The sequence below is a fragment of the Nannobrachium achirus genome (assembly GCF_963921795.1).
Source record: "Nannobrachium achirus genome assembly, chromosome: 7".
Taxonomy (NCBI): domain Eukaryota; kingdom Metazoa; phylum Chordata; class Actinopteri; order Myctophiformes; family Myctophidae; genus Nannobrachium; species Nannobrachium achirus.
Genome location: NC_137816.1, coordinates 39875798 through 39900846, shown reverse-complemented (window position 1 = coordinate 39900846; position 25049 = coordinate 39875798). Strand labels below are relative to the sequence as shown.

The window sequence follows — 25049 nt, the reverse complement described above, 5'->3', positions numbered from 1 at the left end:
AAATTAACTTGAGTAAAAGTACAAAAGTATTGCCATCCAAAATGTAAAGTAGGCCTAAAAGTAAAAGTAGGCCTACTCATAATGCAGAATGTCCCATTTAAAGTTTTCAAATAACTTAAAAAATATATAGAAAAAAACAGATCTACAAGCTCACAATACGTCGTATTGTGAGCTTGTAGATCGATTATTTTTTAAATGGCCAAAATGTATAGGGGAGAACGGGGTAAGATGAACCTGAGGGTAAGATGAACCACCCCCTTTATCTTTAAAACTATTCACGTTATTCCTGGCCCCGCCCCCGGCTTCCTGTTCATATCCTGAAAGAGGCGGAGGCTGAAAAAGCTGGCCTGAAAAACATCATTTGGTTTCCTGTTGTACTTGCATTAAAGTGTCAGTAGTTGGCGTTCTGGGCTCTGTATGTAGCTGGGTTGCCATGTCTACTTATAATAAGCAATTAGTGTCTTAAAAAAATAGTATAGTTGCATATTGGGCTTACTTTCTACTATTTCTTTTAAACCAGTGGTTCCCAAATCTTTTCATATCAAGGACCCCAGATTAACATATTTGTCCACAGTCGCAGACCCCCATCTGAAAATATGTGGTGCCAGGGACCGCCACACAGATTTATGTTGTTAAAATGTTTCAAAAATATTCAAAATATATATTTTTTCCCTCAAAAATAAATAGCAAATATACAAGCTCACAATATGTCGCAATGTGACACATTGTGAGCTTGCTGATCTGCTATTTTCAAATGTAAATGTAAAGTAGTATACACTAGTTGCTTCTGTTGGGCTTATTTCTTTGGCAAAATCTGGCAACAGACAATTCCCTGTCACTTCCTTACTTGGGAGGAAGTGAAAAGATGTTTTGGCCGAAAATGGCATCCTCCATAGAGAGGGCCAGGAATAACGTGAATACACATGAGTTGTCATTTGACCTTAAAATAAGAACACAACCATCATTTCCAACTGGCTGTGGAGTTGACAAACACATGGGCAAAGTGGCAAACATATTTCTTGCAGGTCAAGTAATGATTTGTAACTTAAAGCAAACATAACCAGGTCTAAACTTATCATGCATGCTGGTTATATTCCAATGTGTAAAACTATGTGAATCATAATATCAGCCTGAAACATTAAGCTATTGCCAGGTTTTGTCAAAATGGTGGCCATGGGGCAAGATGAACCAAATGCCTTGGGGTAAATTGAACTATGTAAACCAATTATATATTTTTTATTAAGTCTTTGCTCCTCAAATTATGCTGAATGATCTTTCATTTTGATGTATTCACTCATTTATGAGAGGTTTTCAATATTATATTAATAATTGCAAATACTAAAAGGTTCTGAACAACTTTATTTAATTGGTTTTCATAGTTTTTCTTATGGTTTAAATAACCTTTAGAAAATAAATAAGACTATTTGCAAAAGGGAAATGTGTTATTAAAATATTTCTGATAAGTAAATACATTATTTGTTCAAGTTTAAACTGTTAAAGTTAAGAATATATACAAGAAATCTCAAAGAGAACACCAGCACTCACGGACAAGTCCATTTAAGGCACTTTTTATTTTAAGTTTAGTAGGCAAGGTAAGCTGCAGAGCAGCAGAAACAAACGGACGCGCTTTGGCGTTAGCCTTCTTCAAGACTGCCACGCCGAAACCGTCCGTTTGTTTCTGCTGCTCTGCAGCTTACCTTGCAGCTTACCTTGACCTACTAAACTTAAAATAAAAAGTGCCTTAAATGGACTTGTCTGTGAGTGCTGGTGTTCTCTTTGAGATTTCTTGTATAGATAAGTTTCCCGACCGTGCACCCGGTAAGAAGTTAAGCAATGTTGAAATGGGTTGGAGTCGTGCTGGCACCCCTGCTGTAACTAAAGTTAAGAATATCACATGGTTCAACCTACCCCTTGACTTGGATCAACTTCCCCCTAACCTGGGGCAAGTTGAGCCACATGACCACTTTTTTTTAATAAGTCATATTTTTATGGCCCTTTGTCATAGATGCTAACTCATAATTTCAAATGATAGAAGACATCCTGAAATATGTCTAGATGTTTTGATTTGACTGGCATCTCACTTTTTATTGCTTCCAGGGCGAATTAAGCAAAAAGTGGTTCATCTTACCCCGTTCTCCACTATATAATGCTGAAGTGGTCAATGTGTTTCGTAATAATCAAAATCTACAAAGTAACTAGTAAGTAAGTTTTCAAATTAATGGTACAATATTTTGATCTGAGAAATTGGAAACACTCAAGTAATGTACAAATACCTCAAAATTGTACTTAAGTGCAGTACTTAAACAAATGTACTTAGTTACTTTACACCACTGTTTTGACCACATTGGATATGAGAATTTATATTAGCATAGGCATATATTCATTTATTTCTATGAACATTGTATTCATATATATATTTTTTATCTTTTGTAAGGCCATATTGTAAACTAAGGGCAATATATTATAGTTGACACAGACAGTTGCTGAAAAATGTGTTGTGTTCTGATTGTCACTGAATCATGGATGTACTGTAGGCCTGTGCCTAACTATTCAAAGAATCCAATTGATAAAAGACGTTAACATGTTTCATTTGCCCAGCCAAATAGCTTATTGATATTGATAAGTCTGCTCTTTTTCTCCTCTACACCAGACCTCCTTGCCGAAAATAGCCGATCTACAAGCTGTGAGGCGTTGTGAGCTTGTAGATCTGCTATTTTGGCTAAAGTTCTCAGAATAAGGACACTAGGGTTCTAGTGGTTAATATAAAAAAGGAGAAAAAAAGTTTCTATCACACAAAGATTTGGAGGCCCCCCTGTAGTAACTCTGAGGACCCCCTAGGGGTCCCGGACCCCCTGTTGAAGACCCTTGCTGTATACTATAAGTGATAGTGCACTAAGTTCATGAGGTAGGCTACTTGTTTAGCGCCCCAAAATCATGCTGGCTGATCTGACCTTTCAGACAAATAAGTAATTGTGTACAAAAATGTAGTTATTGTAGCTATTTTAAGAAAAGTAAGAATCACTGTGATAAATATTTCATTTCATGTTTTAATTACACAGTTACATTGTTCAACACAGACATTAACCTGAATTAGAATGTTTTACAGCTTCACACATCCAACAGAGCGAACAGTTAAAGAGCGGTAATAGCAACAGGGAGGAAAGCATGCAAGAAATAAATAATACAAATCAGAATTTAATTCTTCTGGCACAGATCACTTCAGCTAAAATGGTAACAGGACCGTTAAAGAGGACAAAAAAAAGAAAACTCTTCAAAGCGCCAACCTTTCCTACAGAAACAATTCTTTTTTCTGTAATAATGTATTGCACAATACAGTATATAATGCTTCCCTACACATATAAAACCAAACCTTTTTTCCATTTGTGTATGTATGTAAAGGTGAAAACAGGACCATCCTGAGCCATGGCTTTTGGGGAAACAATCCACTATTTGCCATATCAGCTTCCTATTAAATCAGTGCTTGCTTCATGGGAAAGACATGCCGCCATCACATTAGATGAGCCTTTGAACCTTCATTGGTAGGGAAACACTGTTGCCAACCTGCAAACATTTGCATTTTTTAAACATAATATACTTTGTCCCTATCGTGTATACTGTATAACAGAATAAATAAACAGATGTTTTGAGACCCTTTCATGGTTTTAACAACAGGAAAGCACTTATGCATTTGCTATTTACTATACCTTAACAGAATGCTAGGAAAGAATATGACACAATAATACACCTCGGCACAAAAGTGGTTTCACACAAAGTGAAAACGGAAAAATTATTGATCTATTCCATCCTACCTAATTATAGTCACTGGGAGGAATCCCAGTGATTGATACTGGTAGACTGGTTGCTCACTCTGTTGCAGCTACACTCCCTTTGTGGGACTGTAGTGTGTACAATCACCTCATGTCCCGCCACCACATCTACCCCCAAAGAAAAGTGTTCTAATCCTGGGCCAGAACACAAAACACACGAACATGAAAATAAATAAAAAAGTATCTGTAGCTTTTGGTTGGATTTTGGTCATTCTTAAGTGGTCATTGAGTTTGGTTTTGTTTTGTTTTCTGAGGGCTGACTGGCAGGCAAGGAGGCACACTCAAAAGCACTTGGGATTGAATGGAATTGACATTTCAACGTGGATCAGGTATGCTAATGTGTTTTACTCTCTCACTCTAAGAAAAGATCTTTTGAATCTGAACCATTAGTCTGTTATGGATGTTTCATTAAAGCTCTGGAGGTTTCAAGTAGTTTATACAGAGGTGACGAGAAGATATTAAAGAACTAACCGCCATTCACACACAAACACACTCCGCATGCATTCAATATAATATCTCTGCAAGCCAAGGCTTTGTACTGTAAGAACACTCAAAGCAATCAGTAGGCATGCTATAAAGAGCTCCTCCTATTGTTATGAGGAATTGTTTGATATATAGAAAACAAGCTCTTTGATTGCTTTAATTGCTCATTTACATACAGCATCTCATACTCAGCCTGTCGGTTGAGTGTTCTTTTCTTGTGTGCTCTGACCGTGTGTATTTCAGCCACTTTGGTTAAATGGTATAGTGGAGTTCTAACCTCATTATTTCTGGTCTTACAATACACAACAAGTCAGAGCCTACTCTGGCAATGCAGGATTACTTTGGTCTGTGCTTTTATTGGTTTTGGACTACAAATGCCATGTAATGGTTGGTTCTGTTTTTATTTGGGTAATGGGAGATGTGTAAACTGAATACACGTGAAGCCTGATAGAGTAGAGTATACACATACTGTACCCTATACAGTGACTAGTTAAATTCCCACAATTCTGGCAACTATTGCCATAAAACAGAACAAATAATATTAGATCTAGTGGAAATAAATATCCCTTCATGAGATTCACAACACCAATTCCATTCAATGACATTGTTTTTAAAACGCACAAAGTCTTGTCCATTTTGAATGTGCATTCCCATGCCTGTTCTCAGCCCAGCTTTCAAAGTCCAGGTCAACCTCTCCTGGTGGTTAGCTGTATGGTCACAGGAGGTAGCTAGTGTGAGGGGGCTTGTAAAGAGAGGCCTGTGGTAGTGGTGATGAGATTAGACGGAAGGACAGAGGGAAAGAGGAGCAAAAATACAGGAAAAGGCTGAATTCAATGCCATATCTCAAGGTATGATAGATAAAACACACATACATAGACAGATGCATGGGTAGCCAAATGTCAGAATTTCCCTTTTGACAATATAATTTGCTGTTTTTCAAGCTTAGTCCATCTTTAGAGGTATGTCACCAATTTTGTAAGGGATTAGACCAGTAAGAATTCAATTTGTTTGAGAATTACCATTCTTTAGCTTGTTTATGCAAGCTATAAAGAAGAAATGCATATGGTATGCATTTTTGTCTAGGCCGATTACACTGCTAGTAGTCTTAACTAACAAAAAACTAAAGGGGAAATGCTACTCACTTCTTGGCTTGGACAAATGTTAATCAGTGCCAAATCATTGAGGTACCCTTTAATCGATCGTATATCAAACTGCATCTTAAGAAATAATGCAATATAACTGGGGTAAAGTTTAACAGATACAGTACAAACAAAAAAAGCTTTGAGGTTAGTTTTCCTGTAGCTTAACACTGGTGTATCTCTTACTCCTACAGTAAACAGTATGTAGGTGAGTGATGGTTTGTCTCGCACCAGGTGATGCAAGGCAAACATACCTAGCGTACATAGATAGACACAGGTTGTTGAGGACGAGGTGGCCCTGGCACTTAAGCCCAAAGGATGGCAATGTTTCACACCGAGCCCCAAGACTGAACGAAACTCAACACAAGTAAAATCCTGAGTTATTTTAACTTGAGTGTACAAAAGGGTAAACTTTGTACACTTTCCGAATTAAAGTAACACTCAGGATTTCACAGTGAAGGTTTGACTTTGAATCCCACATTTGATGTGTCAAGTCAAGTTTTAGATGGGCCTGAAAACCTTTGTCCCTCCCTTGTTTTGTTTTGTTTACCAGCATGCTGTTGAATCTTTGTCAGTAGGATGAAAACAGACCTGAGGCCGATGAAGCACACTACAAGACACTGACAAGATGAGTCAGTTAATTAATCCATCAAATGTAATAAAATAAAAAAGAAATAAAAACAAGGTGATAATATATTATCTTTGTGTCTGTCAAAGTCTTTTGGCTGGCATAACAACTTTGGACTTAATTCAAGAAATGTTGTAGTGTCCATACAACCTTAACTAGTCTTCATCCCCTTTTCAGCTACACATGTAGTGTTTCTGTATGGACATTTGACTTCTGTTCCATACAGAATCTCATCACTTTGATCTGTGAAATTTGAGTGTTTTAAATGCTACGAGAAAAGAAATTTGAGGAAAGAACGGACATTTGACTTTAAAGGTTTCTGTTATTTGGCAAACACATTTTTTGGACCTCTTTAAATACTATGTACATTCACATTAAGTTACTGATGTTACTTTAAATATATTTATATGTATCTATATTATATGACACCCTATGGGCAGTTGTTGAGGTTCCATTCAGTAGCTGAATTCTCTTCATATTGCACCTCCGTCCTCTCACTGTCTTACAATGCGAGCAATACAAAATATTCTACAAGAGGAGTTTCATCTCATTGAAATAGATACAACAAATTAAACAATAAGTACAACATGGGGCTTTGCCTCGTAAAAGAGTGTCCTTGCTCTGACTTCAATATTCAGCCCAAACTATAGGAGGAAAAAATGAAAAAAAAAAAAAGTCCCATCTTTCTGGATATACACAAGGGCAGCACAGGTGGACGTCAGCGACAAGAGACATTATTGATAAAAACCAAAGCAAATAAAAGGAGTATCTACAAGCAGGTTTGATCCCTTCCCACGCGACTTCTCAGAGGCTCTGTCCAAAGCGGGCTGGGGGTCCAGGGCCAGTGGTGGGGAGAGGAGCAGAGAGGGGTTGGTGTGGAGGCGAGGGGAGGTAGAAAGAGAGGAGAAATGAGTCTACACCGCTCATTACGAGGCTCTTTAGTCTGTTTATCATGCTTTGGAAAAGGAGGGAGAGAATGAAAAGGTAACAGCAAATATCTCCTCTTTGTGGAGCTTGTTTAAAAAAACAAAACAAAAAATCAAAACAATTTAAAAACAACCTTTCCATATTTCTCCATATTATACAATGCTTTCTTGGACAAGTTCTTTTTTTTTTATATCAAGTTAGTTTTTTGAGGTTTTCGGGCAGCTCTGTTTCTTTTTTTTTCTTTTTTTTTGCCATGTTATCTTCTTTCCAAATAGCTTTCCTTTCCTCTTTTTCTCTGTCCTCTCTGTTACTGTTCACATAAATCACTCATTGGCAGGGTCTCCGTCCATTCCAATAAACGTATCTGGCGGGCGAGTTCACCACGATGTCCATTCTTGTGTTCACTAGTCTGGGCCGTCACTGAGGAATCACTGTTGGTTTGTCCAGGCTTGCAGCAGGCGGCTACAGAGCATAGCATGGCACAGTCTGCGTACAGTATGTCTATCTGACTGTCTCTGGGTGCTGTTCTGTAGCACCACTGCAGTCTGGCCCTCTCAGGGCTGGCTTAAACTTGATTCATGCTTCGGCAACAGTGTAGCTCGACAAAAATAACACGTCTTCAATTGGAGAAAAAAAAAGTATAATAATAAGAAAGAAAAAGTGCTATTTATAGTGTTATGCAACGCCATTTCTGAAGCATGAATCAGGTTTTATCTGCTGAGGAGGTGATGTTGCTTTGCGTTTGGTTACAAGATGAGTGCTTCTCCTTAACTCTTACTTCCTCACTTTGGCAGTGTAATACAAAGGTTTGGATCATGTTCTTATTATTTGTTTCTTCTTTGAATTCATTTGGGTTCACAATGGTGCAGAGAGGTGAGTCCGGTGTAGATTTTCTTGGCTCGCTAGCAAGGTAGTTAACAGTTTAAAATTTATTTTCATATCATCATTATTATTAGCATCATCATCATCGTTATTCATTTAGAATATTTGGACTTTTCTTTAATTTCCCTTAAAGCCAAAACAAAAAAGAAAATATCAGATAAATAACTGTGTTTCTGAGGAATAAATCGCATCAATGAATTTTTCCTCCGTTCCCTCATTCAATAGAAGAAAGGTACTATTCTTCCCCCCGCGCATCTTCTCAAAGACACTGTGCAGGAAGTGCCACTTCTGTGAGAGGTGTGATATAGTAGTGCACACGTCAGGGGCTGGCCATTGCTGTCACTGGTGCTGAATTAAAGGGAAATCCTATCCAAGTGCTAAGCAATTAGTTAACTTCTCTCCAGTGTTATGTTTCCACACATCCTGTATTGCCCAAGGGCACATATTAGTCTTATATCAAAGCTCACTTCATCAGCAAGTAAGCCTGATATGTTTTGTTACTGAACACAGGGAGAGGAGACACTGTACCTTCCATGCTTTACACTACACTGAAACTCTAGAGTCTCTATGTGTGTGGGTGGGGGTGATGTTGAGAATTATATATGACTGACAGAAGTATATTTTTTGTTTCTTTTTCATCAGCTGTATAATAAAATCCTCAATGATAATTCATCCATTTGTTACTAAATGGACCGTTACGGTTACATTTGGATAATCTCAGAGTTAAATTAACACTTAGGATTTCACTGTGTGTATAACTGCGAGCACTTCAGTGAGTCGAGAGTGAAGCAGGGGAAAGAGGAATGGATGCAATGTGCGATGAAGATTCCTCAGTTTGGTTTATTTTTTTCTTCTTGGTTGGAGTGTCGGGCACTGTAGCGTCTAGTGTCCAAAAAAAACAAAACGTAAAGGAGTGAAGGGGCTCAGAGGTCAGCGAGAGGTGGCGTCCAGCAGGGCAGGGGTGGCCGGGGTGGTGGAGCGAGAGGCACTGCTGGAACTGCTCTCCTTGGGGCTGGCAGAGACGCTTCCACCTCCGCCGCTGCCCGCGCCACCTCCTCCTATACAGGCGCTGCCCGCCAGGGACAGGGCGCCTGGCGGGGTGCTCTCCGAGTGGGTGGGGGGTGCGCTGGAGGACGCAGAGGACGAGGGGGTCCCCAGCGGGACGCTGCTGCCCCCCGGCAGCCCCTGCAGACCCTGGCCGCAGACGTGGTGGTGCTTCTCCCAGTCCTTGTGCTGGCAGAAGGAGCCGCAGTAGCGAGCCGTGTTGCAGCCACTGCACGTCTCGCTGGCCTTCCTGCCGCAGTTCCAGCAGCTCTGGAGAGACAGTGGGGGGAAAGAGAAGCGGGTTGATAAAGATAAGTCTCATCTAATAACAATCAGATTTTAGTTTCCAAGTATTTCAAGTATTTTTAATACTTAATACTTTGTGCTAATACTTGTAATAACCACTTATGGCCACTGGTGGGTTAAGCTTGTTGTACCATGAATAGTGAAAATAGACGATCTACAAACTCAAAATGCTATTTTTGAAAATGGAAACGTTTTTGAAATGTGTAATTTTTTACATGGCCATTTCTTGTGTAATAATAATAATAATAATAATACATTATTATTATTTAATTTGCGTTCTTTGCACATGGATTTGATTTCAGTGTTCCAAGTCCTGGTTCAAGGCCGGTGGTCAGTGGTACCAGTAGGTGGTGCATGTCAACTGCTCTCTAACGGCCCTCTGATGGCATTCTGCTCCAACCATCTCTGTCTGCACAGGCAGCACAGCCTCCTCTAGAATCAAAATGGCAACACACTACTAGACCAGAGCAGCAGCAGCAGCCAGCTGTACTCTAGGCGAAGACGTTTTTTTCCTGGTATGACATGTGGACACATGAGCTCAGATGCCCTGTGACTCGCTGAAACTTTGACAGGCTGACATCGGGGAATGGACTAATGTTGGTTAAGATTATAACCTATTCCGTCCACCATGGTTTGACTACTTGGATGGCACGCTCATCGTTCATCGTTGCTGTCGATTGCGCCTGTTGTATTTATTTATTTTGTGATTAAAAAAGTAATGCATTTGTTGTAAAACCGTGCACATACGCAGAACGCAGAGTGAACCAAAACAGGACGTTGACTGAACCACGAGTGCTCCTGTTCACATACAGTAACATCCAAGAAAAAACACAACTGTGTACTGTAGCTCACAGCTAAACCCTCATCAAGCAGCAGTGAAAATGAGGAGGTTGCACATAGACCGGGGGACCAGTCTAGCAGACATGGGATGAGTAGAGTACAGTAGGGGAAGTAGGGGAACGAAGGGGCAGAGTTGAGTAAATGAGTGACTAATGAGCAAGTGAGGACGTTGTTCAACTCAGAGACTGTCAAAATAGTGGTGAAAAAATAACTTCCGGGAACTCAGATTAGTGAAAATGTAGGCAAAAAATGTCTATTAATAAGTCCTGATCCTGAGATGCACCTGATCTGCCACTAATCGTTTGACGTGCGGTGGAGCTCCTTCTCTACTGTCAAAATGTACTTAACTATATCTTTCTTAGTTAAATGGACGCCCAGGATGGCTGGGCGGGCGGGGGGTCTGTGATACTCACTTCACTTGAGTCCTCCTGCTGGTTGATGACAGTCAGTGCATCCTCAGAGGCCTGCCGTTTGGCCTCGGCCAGGGCCCTCTCCATCTTAGAGCGCTCCGCTGAGATCATCTCATGAGCTTTCCTCTCAGCGTCTGACACCGCCTTCTGCAGCTCTGACATCGCTTGTCTCTTCACTTCGTTCACGGCCTCCTCTGCAGAGAGAGAGGGAGGGAGGAGTGTTACTTCTGAAGACCAGTGGTTCTCAAACATTTTCATGTCAAGGACTGATACGTATTTGGCTGTGGTCCCCCGTGTGAAAATATTTTGTGCCAGGGACCCCCATACAAGATGTGTGTTGTTTTGTTGTGGGGCTTGTAGATCGTCTATTTTCGAATGGCCGATGTATATAGGGATAAGTGCAAAACACATTTTGCTGGGGACCCCCTCAAGGGTCCTGGGACACCATTTTGAGAACCATTGCTGAAAACCACTCCTATTCTGTCCCCTGTGTCCTCCTAAATTGAGTCTCTCTAAAGCTTGATTTATTAATAATAATAATAGCTTGGATTTATATAGCGCTTTTCTAAGTACCCAAAGCGCATTACAAAGAAAGGAAAAAACTGCTTTATTAATTTCAAAATAAGTAAATACAACAATTAAAAATATAAAAGTCAACCAAGGACTAGGGAGGTATCATTGCCAGACCTCAGCTGGGATAGGCTATCTTGAAGAGGTGGGTTTTGACTTTGTCGTATGATGGTGTTGTGGGAAAATAGCAAATCTACAAGCTCACAACGTGACTTATCATTTTGGCTACGCGACACCGCCATGCAACGCAGTATAAAGTAAGCATAAGCTTTTGGCTTGTTGTATCTCAGCTAACAGATGTACATCATCCAAGATTTAGAACCTTCTGTCAGAAAAAGACAGCAGACAGACTTGAATAATTAATTCAAACACGTCTCTCAGCAATCATTTTCACTGCTGACAACAGCAGATGTCTCCAAACTTTGTTCACCAACTTCAATATTAACCCAGTGGTCTGGGATTCCCCACTGTTCATGAATCGCCCTCCCCGCCATTAGAATAAGTCAATTGGATAACAATATAAATAAAACACTTAAAAGGGAAGACACTGAATTGCCTCCCCCCATCAGTGATGTATATCGTCACGGCAGGAGTTCCCGTGAAGGAGACGTTAGCCTGTGGCCTTTTGTTCTACAAATGCCAGCAAGTACATGAGTGAGGAGGCTGTGTTTTTAGAACAGGCAGGTGCGCGGACTCCTTTACAGATGGCAGTCTAAAATAGGAATTTCCAGAGCCCCCAACGCTCAATAAAAAGGCAGGAGTGATTGTGGTTTGCCGTCTTTCCTCGCAGGGGTGTCGCACCAAATTCTGGGCCCTGGGTACAAGGATTCACTCAAATTTTGTGCTTTAACTGTTGAAAAATAGCAGATATACAAGCTCACAGTGCTGTGAGCTTGTATATTTTTGTGAAAATAAGTCTTTGAATATTTCAAATCCTCTAAGGTTTTTTTTTTTTTTTAACCTATGTTTCTATGTCAGTGTGTGATGATCATACTTTTTCATGTGAAGGAAATGATGTGTATTTGGCCACGGACCCCCATCTCAAAATATTTAGTTCCAGGGACCCCCCAGAAGCAAAAGTTGAGTTACAAAAGTTCTCTTAGAAAATACACATATTCAAAGATGTGCGCACATTTTCACGACTTTTCAAAAATAGCAGATTGCTGCGAGCTCTGCTTTTCGCAGATTGCTGCGAGCTCTGCTTTTTTTCAATAGCTAAAGTATAGAATAATTAAGGCCCCCCCACTTTGGGCCCTAGTAACTCAGTCCCACTCCCCCCTCCCCCCCTTGTGACACCCCTGTTTCCTCGCTCCCCTCCCAGGAAAAACAAAACAAAAGCGTACACTTTCCATACCGCACAGAGCTCTAGAGAATACTGTGGAGAAAGGGGCTGCTACATTTACAAGGTTTAGAATTATGCCAAGAAGACAATTACTAAATTGATATGTCACGACCACAAGAGGCTTTCATGCCAAGAAAACTTTTGTCCCAGCAGTCATGACATTTAAGAGACTTGAGAGATACTGTTCTCTCCATCTGTGAGTCTGTCCGTGTGAATGAGTGAACTCGTGCAGTTTGGCACTCGCCCAGTTGTCTCAAACTTGTGTCGAGAAGAAGGCAGCGTGTGTGTGTGTGTGTGTGTGTGTGTGTGTGTGTGTGTGTGTGTGTGTGTGTGTGTGTGTGTGTGTGTGCACGTGTGAGAGATGAGCCAGATATTCTCCTCGTGTTCTGCTGAAGTAGTTGGTATTCTGTCGACCCCCCCCCACCACCACCACCACATACACCATCACTTCACACACACCCTGTCTTTACCATCATCCTTTATTTGATTTCTCCTTTTTTCTCCTTGTATTATTGCCCCACACCCCCTCACACATCACTAGTATCTGCACCACCCTAAGCTTCTCAGCTATCAGGGCTAATACATGCAGCACTAAGATTAGTTGGCAAATTTAATTAATTCTTATCAAGGAGACTGCATAGCAGATGCCAGGGCAATTAGCACTTAATGGAAAACACGGGGCAGCAATATTAACGTTTTAATTCCACGGGGAATGTGCGTTTCTGTCCGCTTTTTCACACTTCTGATCTTATTTCCCAAACGCACCAGAGTCTCTTCACCTGAACCAGACAGAGAGTACGTGACTAGCATCAATTAATATGAAGAGGTGCAACAGCTTCCTCCATACAAACTATAGCTGGCTGCTGAGATAAACCCCATTTATACAGAGAGAGAGATGGCATCACACTAGAGCTAGGCAATTAACTGAAAATATATAAAAAACGATGTTTAGAAGAACCAATAACAGACTTCAAACCGAATAATCGAGAAGCAAGTCCCCTCACCTCCTTATACATCAACAAACAACTTAAATCGTTTAAATCGGTTTGTCTGTTTAACCTGATTAATTGTTGAAATTAATAAAACGCTGAAAACCAGTAAAATAATCAGTAGGGCTCCAAGTGATTGGCCAAATGTTGGCCATTATTGCATTTCAAGCAGCTGTGATCCGTACAGCATATCGTCACTGTCGGGCAGAAACCTTGTATTGTAGTTTCAAATGTGTATGTCTTTTCGTAAAGTGAAGCCCTGCTTCATCATACAAGACTGTCGCACAAAACTAGTGAAAATAGCAGACCTACAAGCACACAACGCCTCACGTTGCGAGGCGTTGTGTGCTTGTAGATCGTCTATTTTCAATGTTTAAATAGTTTTAGAAATGATAGATGCAAAACGAACGGTTTTGGACATACAAGGTTTCCACCCGACAACAACGATATTGTTGTGCATGTTGATATTGCGATGACAAAACCCTTCCTATACATTGTGCAGTCCTAGTGGCGAGATGGTAGGAGGTGAGGTGAGGTGTGCGTGACTCACCCTGCTTGTTTTGGAGGTGCTTTAGTGCTGGGGAGAGCGGGATGCTGGTGGTACCTGGATGAAAGACAACTGCAATTAAAAGAGCGTTGGGTTTTTTTCTGCAGGTGAAAATGCAGCACAGTATTTTGCATACAGCAGCAACATGTACTGTAGGTCGGGTATTGGTGGATGACTGCAATATAATAGTGCTGGGACCGGGGCATGGACCAGAGCTGAGCTGGGCTAACAATATATGCCATACAATATCGTCACTGTGGGGTATTGGAATCCTTGTATGTCCAAAATTGTGACTTTTCAGAAAATGGAAAAAAGAACCTGTGTTCCCATGGTTCCAGTGTAGTTATTATTTGGTCACAAGATCTTGTTAATGCTTTTCATTGGTTCAATACTAATAAAACCCACAGTTTTGTTGGAGCAATTTTCTTTTTTTCTTTTTAAAATTCAAAACCACTCTGGTACTCTTTTTTGGGAGATACCGCCATATTGTTGGTATTATATTTTGATTTCTTACCACGATAACTCAAAATCCATACTTCCCCAGCCCTACAGGATACCACTGTAACCGACATTACCCAATAGCTGTCACAATGAAAAGGAGTATGAAGTCAGGGGTTTCCGTCTTTCTGATTCCAGTAGAATCCAGTTATAATGCTGGGACACCACCAGCCTTGTGCTGTGCTGCTGTGGCCTGCCCTCGGGCCAGGTGACTGCATTTTCACTGCAGGTTTAACCGCAGTGGCCTTTCATAGTGGTGACAGATGGAGAGTGTTTAGCCCTAATGACTCAGAGGGCCTCCAATCCTCTGGCCTTATGGACCTGCAAACTGCAAGGCCTCTGTTCTGTCTCTGCCTCAGGTAGTGTGCGTGTGTGTGTGCGTGTGTGCGTGTGCGTGCGTGCGTGCCTGCGTGCCTGCGTGCGTGCGTGCGTGCATGTGTGTATGTGTGTATGTGTGTATGTGTGTGTGTGTGTGTGTGTGCACTTGCATGCATGCGTGCGTGCGGGTGGGTGGGTGTGTGCATGTGTGTGTGCGTGCATGTGTGCGCGCATGTGTGCTTGCGCGCGTGTGTGCGTGCGTGCATATATGTGTGGTGGGAAGCCAAACATTTACTGCTCAGCTCTAAGGAGTATTCCCCTCGGCCCAAGGAAGATATTAGGCTTCTGGGGCGTCATTTATAAAACTGTGCGTGGATTCCATACTAAAAGTTTACATGAAAAAAAAAAAAAAGATTTATAAAACTGTGCACATGCATGCCTGCCCTGATTTATAAGACCACGCACACGCATACAGTACCCGCACGATACTTTCCCAGTCCCTTTATAAACTGCCTTCTTAACTTCCACAATTAACCATAAGGACTCATGCACATTTGAGCAGATCCATACAACTGAAACCAGTGTGAAGCAGTGGTTAAATAAGACAAGAGCTGACTTCTTTAGTTAAAAAGCCGGTAAAAATGACTATAATGCAGGGGTCTTCAACGTTTTCAGGCTAAGGAGCCCTTAGTTGATAGAGAGATGAAGCAGGGACCCCCACAACCTTTTCATAGATTCCATATAGTTTCATCGTTTGACGGCACAATCATCAGTGTATTTTGGATTCATGTGTTTTCAGACATTTAACCACTTGAGCCGTCATTACCTAATAAACGTGACCTTTTACTCTGTACATAGTCTGCTCTTTTTCCCCTCTACTGCCAAAAATAGCCGATCTACAAGCTTACACGGGCTCGCGCTGCTATTTTTGGCTACAGTTCTCAGAATATGGACACTAGTTGTTAATATAAAAAGGATTGGAAGATTTGGAGGACCCCTTGGGGTCCCGGACCCCCTGTTGAAGACCCCTGCTATAATGAGTAGTAACTTTATCAAGAAGCCAGCCATCAGACACTAGTCCAGTATGACGTCCGTTGCCTTCACTGCTGTGTCTCAGCATAAAGTAATCGTGGGTTGAGCCAGGCCATCGAGCTACGTTTGTCAGAACCATATTTGCACGATCACATACAACAAAATGCTTTGCTTTATAAGTCTAATAGAAGGCTGTGTGATTTGATAGGGAGAGGAATTAATTGTGTGAGAAGGGTCAGTTAGGAGGTTTAGCTTCACAGCATTTCACTACATTTCTGTCAGTGTTGCTAATTCCCTCTGTCTCCACACTTGTCAGAGTTACTGTACTGGTGTGCACATTCGCCCGTCGAATTAGTTTTTTTGTGCGTACAATGGTCAATGTAAATGAGACCCTTTTCTTCAGATAGAGCTAGGGATGGGACGATACGCGATATTATCGTTTATAGTGATAAAAAACACTCACGATAATTGTATCGTGGAGATTAAATTTATCGTGATATTGTCCTCCGTCATGCACTGCGCACATGCACTGAGCTGCATATCCGGCACCACTTAAACCCTCAATAATTGGTAAAAGGTACTAATAATATACGTGCTTGATACAGTCTTTTTTTTCCCAGTCTATCAAATGTCTTTGCCAAAAAATAGCCGATCTACAAGCTCACAACACGTCACAACGCAATTTTTTGTCAAAAGTTCCGCCCCAGGATAATGGATTTTGATTATCGTGATAATATCGTAAATCGCGATTTAAGGCGTTTTTTGTCACAATAATCGTGACATGAAATGTTCATATGGTCCCATCCCTAGATAGCGCTACTCTATGCATGTGAACCATGCAGAGGACAATACAGTACATAACAGGGGAGCGTGGTGGTGACTCTTACCAGCTTTCCTCCAGATCTCTTCAGGCAGGTATCCTGAGGCAGGCCTGTGCAAGAAGTCTCGGTGGATCTCTGAAAAATGCACACACAGAAACACACAAATTGTATGACTGTTGAGTGGCGAAAATAGCCGATCTATAGGCTCAGAACGTGTTGCGATGCAACGTGTTGTGACTGTGAGATCGGCTATTTTTGGGAGAAAGAAAATAAAAAATGACCTAATAGGGATTCCAGGTTGAAAGTGGTTCAATTGTGAGGGGCTGAAAGTCATAAACTGTCAGCAATACTTGATGAATTGCAGTTAATAGGAGGCCAGATTCAACAACAGCAAAACGATATAAAAAATAACTCAACAACGCATCAGTAATCAAATTCTTATGTATCCAGTTGTATGCTCGGTACTTCCAAAATACACAAGTTTTCGCTCAAAACGGACTACTTGTTCCGGACAAACAGTCTCATATGCTAACAAGGAGCATGGCTGGGCATGCAGGTGCGTTTCAACAGTTCATTCTTCTTCATTCGCGTATTAAGGGCATGCGAGATAAACAAAAAACTCTCCCTGAATTCAAGGCATCATGGGATAACTCTTTTGAGCATAATCAAACGGACCCCCACTCCCACTACGACCAGAATGTTTTGCTCAGGTGAGCAAAGCGTCTTTCTGTCTGTCAGGGACGTGCAGAGAAGATGAGGGGTTGAAATTTCTAAAAGGGCCTTTTAGCAGAAATATCAAAAATAGCAGACCTCCAAGCTCACAACCTCGTCGCAGTGGAGGTCGGCTATTATCGGGGCGTGATACCACACAATACTGGAGATGTGGCATAACGGCATGGATTTCTACACAATTCTTTCAACATAAGGTATGGCATTGAAAGAGGGCATTTGCATTTCTTTCACCACAGTAAAAATTGCATTCATGGTCTGGATGGAGAGGGCACTTTTTACAGATGTATAAAAGGGCAGGGGCTCGAGCCCCCTTTGATCTATATGTGTGCACGTGCCTGCGTGTCTGTGGATTCGTAGTGATTTTTCAGCAGCAGCGTCTTTCTTTTCTGTACCTATGTTCTGAGGCTCGCTGCTGTTAGCTGTGTTGGAGTTGTGGTGAGGAGCAGGAGGGAGAGGAGGAGGAGGAGGAGGGCGATGTTGCTGTCCGTTGCTCCCACCTTTTTTCATCTCCTCCACGTCGCTGTAGCGCCGTATCCAGTGGTTCATCTCCTCGCGGTCGGCCTCCTGGCAGCGCCGCAGCACCGTCAGCGAGCGCCGCGTCTTCTCCACCATGTCCATGATGCAGTTCAACAGCTGCGGGGACAGAAGGGACAGGCGGTGGCGTCACAAGGGGGGGAAAAGTGGGACTGAGTTACTAGGGCCCAAGGTGGAGGGGCCTTAATTATTTTATACTTTTGCTATTGAAAAATAGCAAATCTACAAGCTCACAGCGCGGCACCGAGTGCCGCGGTGCGAGCTTGTAGATCTGCTATTTTTGAAAAGTCGTGAAAATGTGTGCAAATCTTTGAATATATGTATTTTTTAAGCGAACAATTGTAACTCAAATTTTAGTTCTGGGGGGGGGTCCCTGGAACTAAATATTTTGAGATGGGGGGGTCCGTGGCCAAATACATATCATTTTGGGGGTCCTTCACACGAAAAGGTTTGAGCACCACTGACACATGCACACATTTTCATGATTTAAAAATAGCTTGCAGCACGGCACTCGGTGCCGCGCTGTGAGCTTGTATATCTGCTATTTTTCAATAGTTAAAACACAAAAATAATACGTAATAATGCGTTCCCAGTCTAAATGGATTAAACCCCCTCCACCTATGAATAACATTCATGGGGGCCCGCAGTGAATCCTTGTACCCAGGGCCCAGAATTTGGTGCAACACCCCTGGACAGAAGGGACAGGAGCGAGGTTCGGATGACGCGCGGCACGTCGCCTCTACCGTCACTGTGGTGTGGGTGATGGCTGATTTAAGCAGTCACACCCGGCCCGAGTCCAAATTTAATTGGGACACCGATCTGGGTGTGACCTTTTTAAAAGACGTGGTTCTCAAACTTTTTCACATCAAGGACGCCAATTTCACATGTATTTTCGCCACGAACCCTCATCTCATGAGGACCGCTGGGGGTCCCCAGACCACACTCTGAGAAGTCCTGTTTAAATCAGCCATCACCCACAGTCACATGACAAAGGAAAACAGAAGTGAAAGGTCCCCCCCCTCCCCTCTCCTTCACCTCAACAAACAGACAAGTGAAAACTGCAGTTTGCTGGTGATGATAAACAGTTACATCTGCAACTACTAACCACCTGGATTTTAACCCAAGTCCCCCCCCCCCCCTCCAGCCTGACCTTTAAGCCAGTGGTTCTCAACCTTTTCAGGCTGGACACCTGGGGGTCCCGACCCACAGGTTGAGAACCACTGCTCTAAGCTACAGGCAGGCTTCATCACAACACATCAATATGAACGTCCTTCTACACAGTAAAGCTTCTCAGTGTTCATTTATCCATTTGGAACTCCAAGACTTACAAGAGTAACCTTTATAGGTCCCTTTGGTGACATTTACTTACATTTTTGTTACATTTGTACACTACTTAAATTAAATACACTGAGTTTCTTTTTACTGTGTACAGAGCACTGAATAGAAGCACTGTGTTACTGTAGGTGGGTGGATATAAACAAGAGAATGTGTGTCTTTTGTTTTGTATGTTAGCGTGTATGATGTGCGCGTGTGTGTGTGAGCGTGTGTGTGTGAGCGTGTGTGTGTGTGTGTGTGTGTGTGTGTGTGTGTGTGTGTGTGTGTGTGTGTGTGTGTGTGTGTGTGTGTGTGTGTGTGTGTGTGTGTGTGTGTGTGCTTCTATTGAAGTGCGGCATAACAATGGCAATGTAACAGCTGGGCTACTGATGAAAAAAAAAAAAAAAGCAAAAAACGAACCGATTCCTTCCACCCTTCTGCTCCAAGCTTTGCCTGTTAAACCGCCTTAAGTCTCTCTCTCGTCTCCTTCCCTTTCTTCCTTTTTAAACACTGTGTTGGGGTTTTTATTTTCCACCCCTTCATAATGTTTCCATTCTCCTCTGGTTCGGTTAAATTGGTTTGTCATGCTCTGCATTAAGTCCATATCTTTCCTTGTATTCACCCTTCGTCTCTCTCTCTCTCTCTCTCTCTCTCTCTCTCTCTCCTGTATGCGCAGTGAGTTAGCTATATTTATTTCACTGAAGTGTTTCTAATTTGGCAGGGGTCCAGGCCAGGCCAGTTCCCTCCATGACTGAAACCCTTGTCTCAGCTGCTCTCCCCAGCTGGAGCTGCTCTCTCTACTGGGTCCTGAGCTCCATCTGGGGCCCTGCGTGTGTGTGTGTGTGTGTGTGTGTGTGTGTGTGTGTGTGTGTGTGTGTGTGTGTGTGTGTGTGTGTGTGTGTGTGTGTGTGTGTGTGTGTGTGTGTGTGTGTGTGTGTGTGTGTGCCCTAGGCTGAGATGGGTCCAACTACACCTTGTATGCGCATGTTCAGGAGACAAGAGAGGTTTGGTTTGGTTTATTCATCACGTCGGTGCAGATCTATTAAGGTCAGCTGTCCATCAAATCCTAAAGTCAGGCGCTGAGGTTTCTGGTTTTGTCAACAACTCCTGCCCTCGTCCGCACGTCATCTCTGTAGCACTAAAACCTACTGTCACTTGTAGACAGTAATCTACTAATCCATTACTTACGTTTTTTTAATGAACTTTACTCAAGTATTTTTGGTTACTTACTAGTAAGTGGCTATCTGGCCAGTGATGTATATCGGACCAGTAACCCAATGTCAACAGTGCCTGTTGAGATTGGCAGAACATGCCCATACTGTATATGGGCATTACCAAATATGGGCATTCCCAGATATGCCCTTAACACATTGACCGCCATTTTAACATTCACTGTAGGCTCCCCTGCCATTTTGTTTAAGCATTTTCTTCATATTTAGACATTTTTCCTAAATTCCCTGTTTGCACGAAAATGTCATACAGTGCATGGATTAAAAGAGGACATCCTCTAGTCTCTCCAAAAAATATTTTTTTGTATGTACGATGTAGCAATCTAGAGTTTTGGCCATTTCAAACCCCTTGTTTTTTCAAAATCCAGGTGGAAATTCAAAATAATTGGAGTTATTGACCTTTTTGTGAATGATCTGTTTTCAAGTGGATAACTCACTTGAGATGTGTCTTTATGGCTTCAGGCATTATCAGATAAGTGTACTAATGTAATTATGTAATAGGATTTATTTTTAGAATTTTCTGTTTAGAAAAATGCAGAGAAAAATATTTTTATTGGCTATATCTGACCAAAAAACTCACATACTATATTGCAGTATTTCTGTGAGTATTTCTGTGAGCCCCCACTTGGGGGCGCTTTCTCTCTGTCTCTGTGTGTCTGCTGGTTGTCTTTTGCTCTGTACAGGTGCACACACACAAATAGACATAAAAGGGGGCATGAGTCTTTTTTCTAACATGTCCTAGAATGTGAAAATAGCAGATCTACAAGCTCTACAAGCTCAACACATCGCTCTGAGACTGTGACACATTGAGAGCTTGTCATTCAATTTGATATGAGATACTTCAATGGTTTCCAGTGGAAATAAGCTTAGTCTTTTCATGGATCTCCTTTTAGTAGACCTTGTACCAGTGAACTGTACCGTCATGAAACTGTACCTTTTCCTATGCAAACTTCTAATAAAGTCTTCAATCAATCAATCAAAGTCGAGCTTGTAGATCTGCTATTTTCACATTCTAGGACATGTTGGAAAAATGTCTCCCCCTGCCCCTAAAAAAATCCTCTGCACTGCCCTGCTAAACAGCTCCTCTGCGTCTTTGCTCGTTAGTAACGACACTAGTTGATCTCTTGCTTTTTGGGAGGAGCGTGGTGGGGGAGCGTGGGCGTTTTGGTGGTGGTCCGTGAGAAGTGTTGGCTGGAGACCAGGCAGGGTAATGAGAGGACGGACCCCCTTCCAGGGACCACTTCACTTGTCTCTGACTCAACTGGATCGCGTCGTGAACTTTATGTAATCGGGCAGTTTTATTGATTGATTTTGTAAGAGTTGATTATCGTGTTCCCACTGCTCTGCGGAGCGAAGCGTTGGGCCCGCGGACCCCCTGTTAGAAAGCCGACCAGGGACCCCCCTTTGCAAAGGACCGCCTGGCGCCAATGGCCTGCTTGGCTGCTTGTGGACCATTACAAAACAATATATTATAGCCTGGATATATGGATTATAACCTGTGGATTCTAATCAACCATCATCATTCTCAGGTATGTTTTAGAAGCATTTATATGGCGAATTGGCGATAATTATTTTGTATCTAGAGAGAGAGAGAGAGAGAGAGAGAGAGGGACAGATCTCTGAATCAGAGACTCTGATAGCACTGTGCTGATCAGGACAGGGGGACCACTGAAACAGACAGTGGTCCGTGGACCACCAGCCAGCTAAGAGATGTTCACACACACACACACACACACACACACACACACACACACACACACACACACACACACACACACACACACACACACACACACACACACACACACAGCTGTTCTCACACTTTTTTTTTCTTCTCTTTTTTTTCCGCCAGCCTTGTGTGCGCAAAATGCGTCACTGTGCCAGTTCACTGTGGGTTATGGGGAGATTTATATGCATTTGTATTGCAATTTATACATTATTACAGTCTTTTTTTCAAACACACTTACTTTGATGTGTGATATTTTAGGTTCTCTGTAAGATAAAAGGATAAAAATTTGTCACGAGCTGGGGGAGAGTGTAATTAAACATTACATTATATAAAAGCAAATTCTCGGGACTATCGGGCCTGGCGGGGAACGACATTGGGATTTTCTCGGGACTATCGGGGGAGGCGGGGAATGAGTTAATATTGATGACATCGGGAAAGGGATCTCCATGGTCATAGATGGATGTAATTAATTTGCAAGTGTGATCTGGGAATGCCCATATATGGGCATGTTCTGCATCACATTGTCGACTATATATGGGCATAAAATGGACATGAAGCCAGAGCGTGATGTCAGAGCAGCAAACCCATTCTGTTAAGAGTGGTTCCCCTGACATCACAGTGACGTCAGAGAGATGTCACAGTGACAAGGGAACCAATAGACTGTAAAGATGTGTACTGACTGACTGACTGACACAGACAGACAGACAGACGGAGACAAGCTGCGACATTTCTCATGGTATACTGAGACCTTCGGTCGCAACAATGACTTTCACAATTATTGTACGCTTGACCCCATAGTCCACAACATTTCTAGGAAGGGGAAAAGAATGATAAATTAACCACTTATAAACCTTTTTCAAATATAGTACCAAAAAAAAAAGGGAAAAAAGAAACTGCTATTCTTACTAATATTCTCATTTATGAATATATTTTTAAGATTTCTGGGAAATATTTAAACAAATGGGGGAGGGGTCTAAATGATAATGCAGCAATGCATTGATATGAAAAAGAAACGTGTGTTTGTATTTTGTACTTTGTAAGTGCAATTGAAGCTGAGTAATATTTGACCAGGAGTATCAATACTTTAACTCAAGTATCAGGGGTTGAGTACTTTGTCCACCGTTGCCTACAGTATACTTCAGCCGTGCTTTCTGCTCCTGTGCACAGCACAAAGGGACTTGTGTCTTTAGGAACAAAATAAAGGAGTCAGTGTTAAAGAAAAGCGTAGCTACCCCGCTGATGCGTACATTATCAAGATGCTTCCACTCCTCTGCCCACTCCCGGTCGGTCAGGCGGTGATCGATCACTTCCTCCTGGCGCGCTCCGTGAACCGCTGCAATGCAAACACATGCGCACAGCATCTCTGTTAGACAAAACCCTCACAATCATTTTAAGGGCTCGGATTGTTACAGTGAATGAACACTGAGGATATTACTCAGCAGCAAAACACTGTAAGTTCCATTAAACCAGTGGTTCTCAACCTTTTCAGGCCGTGACCCCCAAAATAATCATATTTTAACTGGGGACCCCCCCACCCTGACAAGCACTAAGAGTTGAGGCATTACATTTTGTACAACACGGTTCTATTGTGAAAATAGCTGATCTACATGCTCACAATGCCGAGGCGAGGCGTTCAAGATCTGCTATTTTCACAATTTCTGCCTCTAATATTTGACAATTTGGCCAATGTTTAATTTACAAAATGATACAAATGTTGGTAATCTACTGCAACAGGAGGGGGAGGGGGAGAGGGAATAGAATCGTGGTTAGTGACTCAGTGTCACAAAAGTGTTGATCGCGGATACACACCAGTGTCTTGTTTTTTCTGTTTTCTTGTTTTTTTTGTATTTGTTTGTTTGTCTTTTGCTTCATAATTGTATTGTAACTTTGTGGGAGGGGGGTGGAGGGAGGGGGGGGTGATGTGTCAGAGTGTAATGTATATGTCTTGTTCTTTAAATATGTACCAATACAAATATTGTTATTTTTTTTTTGTCATTTTAGATGTATTAAAAAGTCCTTCATTTGTCACTTTAGAAATGTGCATATACCCTCTATACACTTAAACTGTATGTTTGTTTGTTTACTGTTGAGTGAGAAAACAATGTTGCACATTAAGTTAATCATCTGAGGACCCCCAAAATTATTTGGGGACCCGACCCACAGGTTGAGAACCATTGCATGGCTGCATGGTGCGTCACACATGACTGAAGTAGTGGAAGTACTAGTGTAGTCATTCTAACTCTGAGAGTGTACAAATGGAACCCATGGTTCCATTTGTACACTCTCAGAGTAACACACCTAAAAGGTTCCTTTCGGAACCCCCCCAAGGAACGCTTGGGGTTCCCTGGACCCCACCACGTGTAAGTGTAAAGTTTCTAAAAGTTAAATATTTCCGAAAGCATAGAATTTTTTTCAAACAGGCACCTCTATACCCAAAGAAGACAAACGTTTAAAAGTTTTAACAAAGCTTCTGGCTGAAAGTATGACAGAGATAAAGCAAGCCAAAGTGTTGTGGAGGAAAGGTTACTTAGTAATAAAGAACATAACTGGACTCTATCCAAATATAGTGATGGAGCCTAGTTAATGATGTCTCAGTGCATTTTACTCTTCCCTTGTAGTAAGGGGACATAAGCCCCCTTTCCACTGCAAGGTGGAACCAGAACTTTCAGGAACCTGAACCTATTTTTTTTTGGTTCTGGTTTTGTTTCCATTGCACACGGCCCGGTTTCAGGCGAGGTTCCTGGAACCTTTTTTCAGTCCTGCTCCTGAGGTAGAACTAAACTTGAGTTCTGGGAACCTATGGGTGGAGCCAGCGCTGCTGCTATTTTTTGGGACCTTCCCAGTTAGTTCTGGTTATATGGAAACGTAAGCGGAACTTCACAGGTTCTTGAAAGTTCTTGGTTCTGGA

At 42.0% G+C, this 25049-nt stretch overlaps 1 protein-coding gene across 1 annotated transcript in view; it reads right to left on the bottom strand.

The window, feature by feature from the left end:
- Positions 1–8816: 8816 nt before the first annotated feature.
- Positions 8817–25049, bottom strand: part of cbfa2t3 (CBFA2/RUNX1 partner transcriptional co-repressor 3) — a gene marked incomplete at both ends in the record, with an annotated part of 33354 nt that continues 17121 nt past the window's right edge. The window contains 5 exons of the mRNA XM_080729845.1: positions 8817–9200; positions 10490–10680; positions 16670–16738; positions 17728–17968; positions 23389–23474. Coding sequence (XP_080585971.1) covers positions 8817–9200; positions 10490–10680; positions 16670–16738; positions 17728–17968; positions 23389–23474 — 971 coding nt within the window. The remainder of the gene's footprint in view (positions 9201–10489; positions 10681–16669; positions 16739–17727; positions 17969–23388; positions 23475–25049) is intronic.